This window comes from Cheilinus undulatus, linkage group 1, assembly GCF_018320785.1.
Source record: "Cheilinus undulatus linkage group 1, ASM1832078v1, whole genome shotgun sequence".
Classification (NCBI taxonomy): domain Eukaryota; kingdom Metazoa; phylum Chordata; class Actinopteri; order Labriformes; family Labridae; genus Cheilinus; species Cheilinus undulatus.
The window spans coordinates 57,928,055-57,940,494 of NC_054865.1; the positions used below are offsets into that span (position 1 = coordinate 57,928,055).

Sequence of the window (12,440 nt, forward strand, 5' to 3'; positions counted from 1 at the left end):
TATCACCACAGTTTTGTCATTTGGGCTAATTTAACTACATCTGCTGAGAGGTCATTTTAAAATATTGTGATTTATATCATGTATAGCAAAAATATATCAGGATATCAATTTTAGGCCATATGGCCCAGCTCTACATGAAAACATAGTTTTTTTTTCTGTCTTGTTCCTTTAATTCTGACAGATCTAAATAAAGCCCTTCTCTCTACTTTTGTCTTAACAGCCATCATGACTACAAAGACCTGGCTGCCTACTACGGGCAGTCAGACAGAGATCATACACACTTCCCGTCCCATTACTCTGTGTGGGTCGGCCTGTACAAGAAAGGCAAAGATTGGTACTGGACTAATGGGATAGAACACAAAAATGAATACTATGGACCGTGGGATACAAACGACGAGGACACCTGTGCTTACTCCTACTCCAATCATAGATGGTAATGGACACTGTTCTTACTCTGTGATTGTTGGCATGATTATTTCATCGTCCACTGACTGGTTCTCAGTCGTTCTTGGCTGTTTTTAAGTGTTTTGGGCTCATTATCCTGTTGGACCACCATGACCTGAAACCAGGCCTTCTTACAGTTCAGCACAGTTGAATCCAGAATGCCCTGATAGTCTTGAGACTTCATTGGACCTTGCAAAAATTCCAGACCCTCTGTGCCAGATGCAGCAACGCTGCCTTAGAGCATTAGTGAGCCTCCTCCATGTTCCACAGTAGCTACAGGCTTCTTCTCGTTGGTTCATTTCTGCGTCTGTGAACAGTTTGTTTTTTAAAATTATTCTGTTGAACCATAATTCAAAAGCAATGTCTGATATTTATTAGCTATTTTTCAGTATTTTATATTTATTATTACATTTGTCTTTCTTTAAGGCAGCGGTTCTCAACCTTTTCAGCCCATGACCCCCAAAATAAAGGCAGAGACCCGAGACCCCCACTTTACCTGAAGGTGGTTGAACACAGCCATGAACATTCAAGGATAGTCATGTGGAGACAAGGCTGCACTTAAGGGGGGAAAATGGGAGAGCTTTCTGGTGCCCAGCCAAACTGGGGGCCATCAAAATCATGGTTCATTCTAAAGTTAAGCTGTGGTATTTCCTATTTAACCTGAATAATAACCACTCTTATCAAAGAAACACATTGTAATTGATTTGTGTAGTAAGTGGCCTCTTTTAAAAATGTAAATCCTTCTGTTGAAAAAAGAATTAAAATACATTAAAAATAGCTAAAATGGGTAAATAATGGCAAGACATGATGGGAAAGGGGTCAAAATTAGATGTTAAAAGTATCAGAAATGGGTTAGAAATGCCAAAAATTAGATAAAAGTGGCAAAATAAAGAAAAAGGCAAAAATGTATATATTAAGTGTTAAAACTGGATTCAAAAGTGGCTGAAATGGTGTTAAAGTGGCAAAAATAGGTGGAAATCTGTTGAATTGGGATGAAAATTGATCTAAACTGGCAAAAAAAAAAAAGCGTTAGTTGAGGCAGAAAAAGTCAAACTGGCAAAAATGGGCATATCTGTGAAATGTGGCTTATAAAGTGGTAAAAGTGTTAATAGTGGCAATAATGGGTCAACAGAGCCAACAATAGGCAGAGAGTGGCAAGATTTGGTTTGGAAGTGGCAAAAACAGGCAGAAAAAAGTGGTGGAAAGGGTTTAAAATGGACAAAAATGGGTTTTAAATTTAAAAAATGTGTTAAAATTGATCAAATTTGTGGAAAAAAGTTATGAAAATGGGTTAAAATTAGGTAAAATTGGTGTAAGTGGCAAAAATGTAATTTAAAAAATGTTCTTAGTTTTTTTTAAGGCATCTGGAGACCCCCTCTCAGGGTCTGCAAGCACGGCTAAGGCTAAAGATGCTAGCTGTGGGCACTGAAAGCCTGCTAGAATATCATTAGAAGAAGAAGAAAACACAGGATGTCAGGGCAAAGACGGCTATATAAAGAAGCAACAACCACCACTGGAAGCTGCCGCTCTGTTGCTGTACCTGGTTCATGTTAGCTGTCTTCTAGGTCTGTTGTGATGTTTCATCCTGACTAAGGTCCATTCAGAGTTTATCTGGGGGAAACACACACTGAGTTTAACTCTCTCTTCACTCTGATCTGTTGCACTTTCCTGCCTGGACCGTAAAGACCACCACAGTTTCACCCCGTTCTGCTCTGGTGACCTCTCCTTAGAGCCGGAATCATGCTTAAGAAGCCTTTACTTCTTTGTGCTGTTGAATTTTGAGCAGGAGAGACATGGACCTGGAGCACCGGGCTGTCAGAGTACAGAGAGTGGGGCGAAGACCAGCCTGACGACAGTCACGACTGCGTCACCATCTCCTCTAAGTCCAAAGACATGGCCACCAGAGACTGCTCCTCCCGGATCCCCTTCATCTGCTTCAACGACAACCTGATCCTGGTGAAGGAGAACAAGACGTGGGAGGAGTCTCTGGAGCACTGCCGGGGTATGAGGTCCGACTACCATCAGGACCACCGCTACGAGCTGGTCAGCGTGCAGCCGGGGTACGAGCACAGCATCCTGATGACCACGATCGAGGAGTCTGACACTGAGGAGGTGGGTTTATAGTCGAGGACACCCATAAGGATGATTTACCAGACTGTATGGCTGTCAAGGTACCAACAAACAGGACTCTCTGGAGCCAGTTATGGGTCATTTGGATGGTCTGCGAGGCGACTTGGATGAGGGTCAGCACTTCAAAGTTGAGCCTTTGCCCCAGGTGAAGGAGTTCAGGGATCTCAGGGTCCTGCTCACAAGTGAGTTAAGAATAGACCATGAGCTGACTGGTGAAAAATCCACACAGACTCAGAGCTGACTGAGACCTATCCACACAGACTCAGAGAGACTGAGACCTATCCACACAGACTCAGAGAGACTGAGACCTATCCACACAGACTCAGAGAGACTGAGACCTATCCACACAGACTCAGAGCTGACTGAGACCTATCCACACAGACTCAGAGAGACTGAGACCTATCCACACAGACTCAGAGAGACTGAGACCTATCCACACAGACTCAGAGAGACTGAGACCTATCCACACAGACTCAGAGCTGACTGAGACCTATCCACACAGACTCAGAGCTGACTGAGACCTATCCACACAGACTCAGAGAGACTGAGACCTATCCACACAGACTCAGAGAGACTGAGACCTATCCACACAGACTCAGAGAGACTGAGACCTATCCACACAGACTCAGAGCTGAGACTGAGACCTATCCACACAGACTCAGAGCTGAGACTGAGACTCCATCCACACAGACTCAGAGAGACTGAGACTCCATCCACACAGACTCAGAGAGACTGAGACCTATCCACACAGACTCAGAGAGACTGAGACCTATCCACACAGACTCAGAGCTGACTGAGACCTATCCACACAGACTCAGAGAGACTGAGACCTATCCACACAGACTCAGAGCTGACTGAGACCTATCCACACAGACTCAGAGAGACTGAGACCTATCCACACAGACTCAGAGCTGACTGAGACCTATCCACACAGACTCAGAGAGACTGAGACCTATCCACACAGACTCAGAGAGACTGAGACCTATCCACACAGACTCAGAGCTGAGACTGAGACCTATCCACACAGACTCAGAGCTGACTGAGACCTATCCACACAGACTCAGAGCTGAGACTGAGACCTATCCACACAGACTCAGAGCTGACTGAGACCTATCCACACAGACTCAGAGAGACTGAGACCTATCCACACAGACTCAGAGCTGACTGAGACCTATCCACACAGACTCAGAGCTGACTGAGACCTATCCACACAGACTCAGAGCTGAGACTGCAGACTAAGGAGACTCTTCTAAACACTGACTAGAAGGAGGAATATTTATGCACTCACTTATTTTGCATGACAGATTTTTATTTAACCAACATAATTTGTAGAAATCTGTTTATATCCACTGTCCTCCTCTATCCAATAAAGGCACAAAAATGCCCAAAAATAAATCTTTAACAAAACAAAACAAAGCAAAACTATATTGACCATGACTGATTTATAAAAATTAGTAAAACTGTAAATCAGCTTTTTATAGGCATTTTAAATCCACAGCTTAAGGCAGGGTGTCAAACTCAATCCCAGCAGGGGCCGGACTCTGAATTTCGGTCTAATTTGAGACCCTGACAGGGTCAACATTCAACCATAAACCTTATTTTTAACAGTAATAAGTTATGGGGGGAAAATTAGAACTGATTATAAATTATTTTGAGATTAAAAGAAGTCAAAATGATCAGTTTAAAGGCTCAAAATCTGAGATAGTCAAACTTATTTGTTCAAAAGGTCAAAACACAAAATTAAGTGTCAAAAAAATGTTTTAAAAAAGGAAAATATGAAAAAGAAATTCAGAATTATGCTTAAAAGGTCAAAATATGAGATTAAATTTTAAATTGTGAGGCTTAAAGGTCAAAATATTTGGTGAAAAATCTAAGTTAGGAGTTGAAAAGGTCAAAACATGACATGAAATTTAAAAAATAATGAGTAAAAAAAATTAAACATGACTTAAAATTCAAAATATTAATTTATATTTATTTAATTTATTTACTGACATAGGTAAAATCTATACATTTGAAAAGGCTAAATAAGACACTAAATTAAAGAATAATGAGTAAAAAACATTAGATATGACTTAAAGTGCAAAATATTTAATTTTTATTTATTTAATATATTTTTACTTAATTCATTTAATGACAGAACTCAAGTCTATAAATTTGAGAAGGTCAAAACATGACATCAAATTAAAAAATAATGAGTATAAAAAAAATAGATATGACTAAATTTAAAAATTGTGATGTAAAAGTTTTTAAAAAATGACATAAGTCAAATTTATAAATTTGAAAGGCAAAATATGAGAAGTTACATGAAAATAATAAGTGTAAGTCATTGTTGTGAGATGCAAAATTGAAAATAATAAAATGAATACACAATTTTTCAAACACATCCTGACATTTTATGTATTTACTTTTAGCCTGTTTTTTTTTTTTATGACTTGAGGATTTTTAAATCATCATGGTTAAGTTGACATTTTTGTACTGGAAATCTGCAGACCTTAGTGGGACACTTACAATGAAAATATGATACGATCCTACGGGCCGGGTATAACCGTACAACGGGCCGGATTTGGCCCCCGGGCCTTGAGTTTGACACCCCTGGCTTAAGGTAACGGAGGCTCCTACCAGGTGGGAAAGCGATCTAGCTGACTTTGGAAACATTAAGCAAGCTTTGATTCGTAGCCCTCAGCGGACAGGACGGTTTAATGCCACATGAAAACATTCTCTCACTGACCACCATTACCAAAGCCCTCTGAAATTTAGTAGAGGGAACACCAATCACAGAGCTGGAAGTGGAAGGACAACATTATCCTGCCTAGCAACAGTGGAGACAGAGAATCCTGATGGGGAGAAAAGCGACTCTCCTTCATTTACACACGCCGGCACAGAGCAAATAAAGAGTTTTAACAGGGGGACTTTCTCAGAAACATTTGGTTTAGATGATGATGTTAAATTTTGAATCATAAAATAAAATCTGAACTTTTAAAATATTTTTTTAAACATTGAAGCTCTGTCTGCAGCTCCCTACTGCTGCATGTGTTCATTAGTGTCTTTATTTCCTGTGAGCTCAGACGCTGCTCATAAACTTCACACTGAGATGATGTCATGCACATAAAAATAGACGTTTGAGGCTCTGAGAATGCACAGAAATAAAACCCTAACAGTCTGTAATGACCATGATGTAAGGGTTTATAACTGGTCTTGTTTGCAGGTTTTCTGTCCACACGTTTATGGGAGGATTCTGGTCGTGTTTTTAAAGTTCAGTCATAGCACATCTGTAGATCCATCTCCTGCTTCCTCTCCTCAGGTTTGGGCCGGTCTCCGCTTCATGGAGGGTCACTGGTGGTGGGTGAACGGGGCAGACATGCGCTTTGACCTGCCCATCTGCCCCGTCCAGTGGCAGCACTGTGGCGCTCTGTCCAAAAACGACACGGTCGCCATGAAGAACAGGGACTGTTTGGAGAAGAAGAACTTCCTGTGTTACAGAAAGAACTGACATCCTGGGGTCATGCCAGATCTACTGCTGTGTTCACGACTCCACATGACACCACTTCCCTTTATTTGCATGTTTTTCCTACTTTGATTGCTTAGATACTGCTTATAATGTGTATGAGTTTCCACTGGGACTGGTAGAGCGCCCCCTGCTGGGGTCCCAGCAGACCTGAGTGGTGCAGCCTGTGCACCGTGGTCAGTCTGCACCATGCTGTCCCCTCGGTACGCTGATTTATAATCTGTTAAAACGCTTTAAATCTGTCTCTTTATCTTGGAGAAAGTCCTATTTAGCCTCTCATATGTTTGTATAGAAGCAGGTGGTTTGATAGTCGTAGCTTCACTGTTGAGCTCATTAACCAACAGTCAGCCGAATCATTTGCTGTATTTTTTTTTCTTTTATTTTTTTTGCAGTTTTGAAGCTTATCACTTACCATAAAGGTAAGAGTAATAGTTAGAAACCAACATGCTTTTGTTGTTGTCAGAATAAATGGCTGGCTCATGCCAAAAGTGAAACTTATTGCGTGGTTCATCAAAGAGTGCAGAATCGGTACATGACATCTCCACCAGGGGGCGCTGACTGCATTTGTACGAGGGTCAGATTTTGTCTTGACAGGCTCTTTGGGCCAGACTTTCAACTTTACTCAAATAAAATACATATTTTGGGCCAGTAACATATTATTGCATACATATTTGTATTTTCTATGAAAATATAAGTAATTCTTCAGCATTAGGAGGGAGATCAGTCCCTCTCACCAGTGGACAACCACAATATTTGGCTTCATAATTCTGCCATGTTGTCCATCATTAGGTTTAATGCTAATCTGCTGCATCCTTCCTGGTGAAAACAAGTGGAAGAGACAGGTTCATGTTTGATTCCCAGGCAGGAATGAGGTGAAAGTTGGTACAAAACTGCAGATTTAATGAAGATTGGCATGATGAGTCTGTGATTATCATCTATTATCATTATATTTATTTATAATAACTAACAGGTTATCATCATTATCATTATATTTATTTATAATAACTAACAGGTTATCATCATTATCATTATATTTATTTATAATAATTAACAGGTTATCATCATTATCATTATATTTATTTATAATAACTAACAGGTTATCATCATTATCATTATATTTATTTATAATAATTAACAGGTTATCATCATTATCATTATATTTATTTATAATAACTAACAGGTTATCATCATTATCATTATATTTATTTATAATAACTAACAGGTTATCATCATTATCATTATATTTATTTATAATAATTAACAGGTTATCATCATTATCATTATATTTATTTATAATAACTAACAGGTTATCATCATTATCATTATATTTATTTATAATAACTAACAGGTTATCATCATTATCATTATATTTATTTATAATAACTAACAGGTTATCATCATTATCATTATATTTATTTATAATAACTAACAGGTTATCATCATTATCATTATATTTATTTATAATAGCTAACAGGTTATCATCATTATCATTATATTTATTTATAATAGCTAACAGGTTATCATCATTATCATTATATTTATTTATAATAGCTAACAGGTTATCATGCATTATCATTATCATTATATTTATTTATAATAACTATCCAATCTAATCCAACTTTATTTGTTAAGCACTTTAAAAACAACCACAGCTGACCAAAGTGCTGTACAGGAGAATAAATAGAAGTACAGAATAAATAAAAGTACATAAAAAAAAACAGCAGCTCACAAGATATAAAAGAAGAGCACTACATATAAAATACAGAATCAATTTAAAAGACATAAAACATAAGTACCATGAAAAGGCACGCATAAAAATACCAAATAAATATAAAAGTCGACGACTACTGTGTGTTAAAGGCCAGAGAAAAGAGATGGGTCTTAAGAAGAGATTTAAAAACGGCTAGAGAAGAGGCCTGTTTAACGTGCTGGGGTAGGTCCCTCCACGGTCCCCTCTGAGCTTCTGCTTGGTCTTAGGCACCTTCAGGAGCAGTTGATCAGCTGACCCGAGGGAGCGGGTGGGTGTGTATGGGTGTAGAAGCTCAGAGATGTAGGGCGGGGCAAGACCATTTAGAGACTTAAAAGCAAATAAAAGAATTTTAAAATTAATCCTAAATTGTATGGGCAACCAGTGGAGTGAGGCTAAAATGGGGGAAATGTGGTCGTGTTTACGTACGTCAGTTAAAAGACGTGCAGCTGCATTTTGTACCATCTGGAGACGGGCGATGGAGGACCCACTAACCCCCACATACACACACATTGCAGTAATCCAGCCGAGTGGTAACGAAGGCGTGGATTACTGTCTCAAAGTGCTGCTTAGAAAGAACTGGCTTCATTTTGGCCAGCTGCCTCAAACTGAAAAAGCTCAATTTTATGACAGCATTAATCTGACTGTCAAGCTGAAGATCAGGGTCCACTTAAACCCCTAAGTTTGTGATGGACTGCTTGGTATACTGCAGACCAAGATCTACAGGAGGGGTCTCAGTGGTACCACCAAAAACCATCACCTCTGTCTTTTTATCAATAAAATGTAAAAAGTTCAGAGCCATCCAGGCCTTTATGTCATCAAGACATTTAAACAACGATTGAACGGAGTACTCATTGTTCTTTTTAAGAGGCACATAAATCTGACTGTCATCTGCATAACAGTGGAATGTAATGCCATGTGTCCTAAGTATAGATCCTAGGGGGAGCAAATAGAGAGAGAAGAGAAGAGGGCCTAGAACCAAGCCTTGTGGGACTCCACACCAGAGAGGAGCAGAGGAGGACACAGAAAGTACGATCAGTCAAGTATGACCTGAACCAGTCAAGAGCTATGCCCCTGATGCCCACCCAATGCTCCAAACGAGGGATTAAAATGTCATGATCCACAGTGTCAAACGCAGTCGTTAAATCTAAAAGAACAAGCACAACACAATCACCAGCATAGGTAGCTAAAAGGATATCATTAAAAACTCTTAACAGAGCTGATTCGGTGCTGTGCAGAGCTTTGAAACCAGATTGGAAAGCCTCTAAAATATTGTGCTCTTCCAGAAAGGCGATTACTTGAATGTAAACTATCTTTTCCAGGGTTTTTGAAAAGGCAGTTTGGAGATCAGCCTGAAATTAGAAAGAATCTGCAGAATCCAGACCAGGTTTTTTAATCAGAGGTTGAACTACGGCATGTTTAAACAGTTCAGGCACCACACCTGAGGACAGACTACTATTAATGACTGCAATAACAGATGGTCCTACAGTGGGGATAACCTCTTTAAATAGACGAGGAGGGACAGCATCATTTGGAGAGCCTGAGGGCTTTAAATGACCAACAATCTTTTGTAGAAAGGACAGAGTCACAGGCTCAAACTGGTGAAAGACAGCAGAGCAGGGGACAGAGATTGAGGGGTCATAAGAGGGAAGTGAGATTTGAGCCCTAGCACAAGAGACCTTATCAATACAAAAGTGAATAAAGCTTTCACAGACGCTAGTTTAGCAAGGTAAAGTTGGAAAGATATTCACAGATTCGGACTTCCGGGATCAATACCTCTAAGACGAAACATTGTCCAAACACAAATGATGCTTCATTCACGTCGTAATAGCACAGACTACTAGCTACAAGAATCAATATCTGATTTTTTTTTACAAAAATGCCGTTCTTCAAGCTGGATGAATAACATTGATCTCTATGCGTATCATTTCACCAGATGCCTGGGTATATACAGCATTTCCAAGTGGAGCCATTTGGTTTGCACATGTATACTGAAACAGGGATCAGTATTCTCATCCAACATCTTAGAAAAAAGACCCCAGTGACATTATACTTAGATGCTACAGGAAATGTTGTGTCCAAAGTACCTGGCCAGAACAAAAGAGTGTTATATTATACACTGACACTTCCTGGAGGTGGTCAAAGTTTACCTCCCCTTCCTGTGTGCGAAATGGTGACCAATGAGCACTCAGTTCCACCAATAACCTTCTGGCTCATGCAGTTTTTAAGGAAACTGTCACAATACACAAAACTCAGAATCCATCATTAGAAACAGATTACAGCTGGGCACTGATTCAGAGTGTTCTTCTTTCTTTCAATAAGGAGAGCATCGACAACTACCTGGACAGGGCATTTGACATCTGTTCCAAAAGGAAGACATGGAAAGACATAAAAATGTTCACTGTGCTGCACATGTGCACTGCACATGTAATAAAGGCTGTTGCACAGTCAGTAGCACGAACAACACAAGACAAAGGTTTGAGACAGTTTGCAGTATTTGCATTTGCAAGATTACAAAACAGCACATCCTTGACCACAGCCCTTACAATCTTCCGCTCTCTGTGTAGTTTTCATTTCGAAATACAGCACAGAGAGAGTCCAGAGTCATCTTGAAGTTGTACAGGTCTTGATAAAGGAATGCAAAATGCAAGACATAGAACAAACCATCAAACTTGAGGACTGCCCCTTACTTAATGAAGAAGACGAGGAGGAAAGGAAAAATGCCCACACAACTGTTGGGGGATCACCTTTCACGAGGGCATTTAAGAAGGTCCTCGAGGAGGTTCAGGATCTCACCCTCACACACACCTGAAGAGGAAAATGCATACTTCTGCCCAGGTATCATTAACCTGCTCTTCGATAATTATCTGGGACTTTTCCCCCTCTGGAGCGGCCTGCTTCTGGGGAACTTGCAGAGATATGCTGTTGACAAAGAAGGTGTCACCTTTGGGCCCTACAAATCGCGTGACACCAACTGCCATGTGGAGAGTTGGTTTGGGATTGTAAAGAACTCAGTCCTAAGAAAAAAGAGGCGATTTAGGACGGGACCTTAGTCAGAAAAATGTACAGCTCTCTGCAGGGGAGGTACAGAGAGCACATAATCTCTCATGACTTCACAGAAAACATATTACTGAAACCAGTGAAAACTAAAGATATCTCTCAGTCCAAAGAAGATTGGGCAAAGAAAAATGGAGCAAAGCCAGGGGAGCAACCTCGAAGTTTTACTCTGCTCCGACTAAGGTCCCAGTGCCAAAGAGGGGGAAACCCAGTCAGAGTAACAAGGAAAGCAACATCAGCAAAGGGTCTGACCCTGTAACAGAGGTGAGATTTTTATAATTAATGTGAAAAAATATTAATTACATTACACAAGGTCAGCCAATTATATGTCAGCTCTCTGCACAAGGACGGATAAATTGACAGATTATTAAAAATGGTTGGTTGTCATAGCTGTCTTGAGAGATGCACAACAGAAGGTGGATTTTAACCTCCGGCACAGGGAGGTCCTCAGTTTGAGGCCTGATGAACTCAGCATAGGCGAGGCAAGTTTCACAAAATGTTATCTTCCAGAATTCTCTGAAATCATCAAGCTGTTGATGCATCCATCCCATCCTTGTTGGTCTTCTGGTTCTTCTGTGTGTTTCTTATGTGTCTTATTTACTACTACAACAACCTGCCTGGGGAACTTGCCATGGTTATAATTTGGCATATTTACATTTTTATAATATCCATTACAGTAATATACGTTGTCCCCAATTTAAATAAATACTAATAGATATTATGAAACACTTCATGTTAAAACGTAATGAGTTGTGCTACATTAAAAGGATGTCCGAGTCCATTTTCAGTTCATAAACTGTAATATTCAAACACAACATTAACTGACATAAACTGTAATTTCCCTTCAATTTAGGCAATAGCATGTTACTTCAGGGCCGTCCTCAACACCGAACATACTGCTGGGCGTCTGTTCCTGTTGAACCATTACATCATTGGTGGAATTTTACATGGTACAAGACAGCAGATGGCCAGGCAATGATTGAAAAATGTAAGTACAGCTATTTTGATTTGTTTTTGTATGAGGCTTTTCTATGTGAATGTATGAAAGACACCAGATTGGGCCAGCATCCTCATCGTGTTACAACATACTAAAAATGGGAACTCTCTATCAGGTGTTTCCCCCGTCTACCACTGCAACTTTTAGTTCATCAAGTTGTCTGTTATGATGTGGGCGATCTGGGATGTTATAAAGGCCTCCACCAACTTTACTTTACATTTCTCCACTACATCCCCAGGGAATCCATCAGGAAAACATGAGTGTAGCCATGTGATATTAAGAAACATCTGCATCGTCTTACTACAGATGTCAGGACAGCTAAGCTTAAGGAGCTGGAAAAGTTGAATGTGCATGAAAGAATCTGCAAGATGCCTGTTTAACCCTCATGCATGGCATTTTTTTTTTTACCCATAACACACACACTAAGGAAGACAACTGTCAAAACTGGTCAGTCTGTACCAGTGAGGCATTAAAAGTGATACGGAGGACACTGAGTGCTGCTAGCTTTTTCTTTTTGTTTAGTTGTTCTACAGTTGAGCACCTCCAGTCTTTTTTTTTCC

The 12,440-nt window shown here is 39.9% G+C and overlaps 1 protein-coding gene across 1 annotated transcript; it reads left to right on the forward strand.

Moving 5' to 3' along the window:
• The first annotated feature begins 1,227 nt into the window (after positions 1 to 1,227).
• LOC121506200 (secretory phospholipase A2 receptor-like) lies at positions 1,228 to 6,212 on the forward strand. Its single transcript, XM_041781914.1, has 3 exons — positions 1,228 to 1,231; positions 2,231 to 2,556; positions 5,876 to 6,212. Exons 1-3 carry the CDS (start codon positions 1,228 to 1,230, stop codon positions 6,062 to 6,064), a joined length of 519 nt encoding a protein of 172 aa, XP_041637848.1. The 3' UTR covers positions 6,065 to 6,212.
• Positions 6,213 to 12,440: the final 6,228 nt, after the last annotated feature.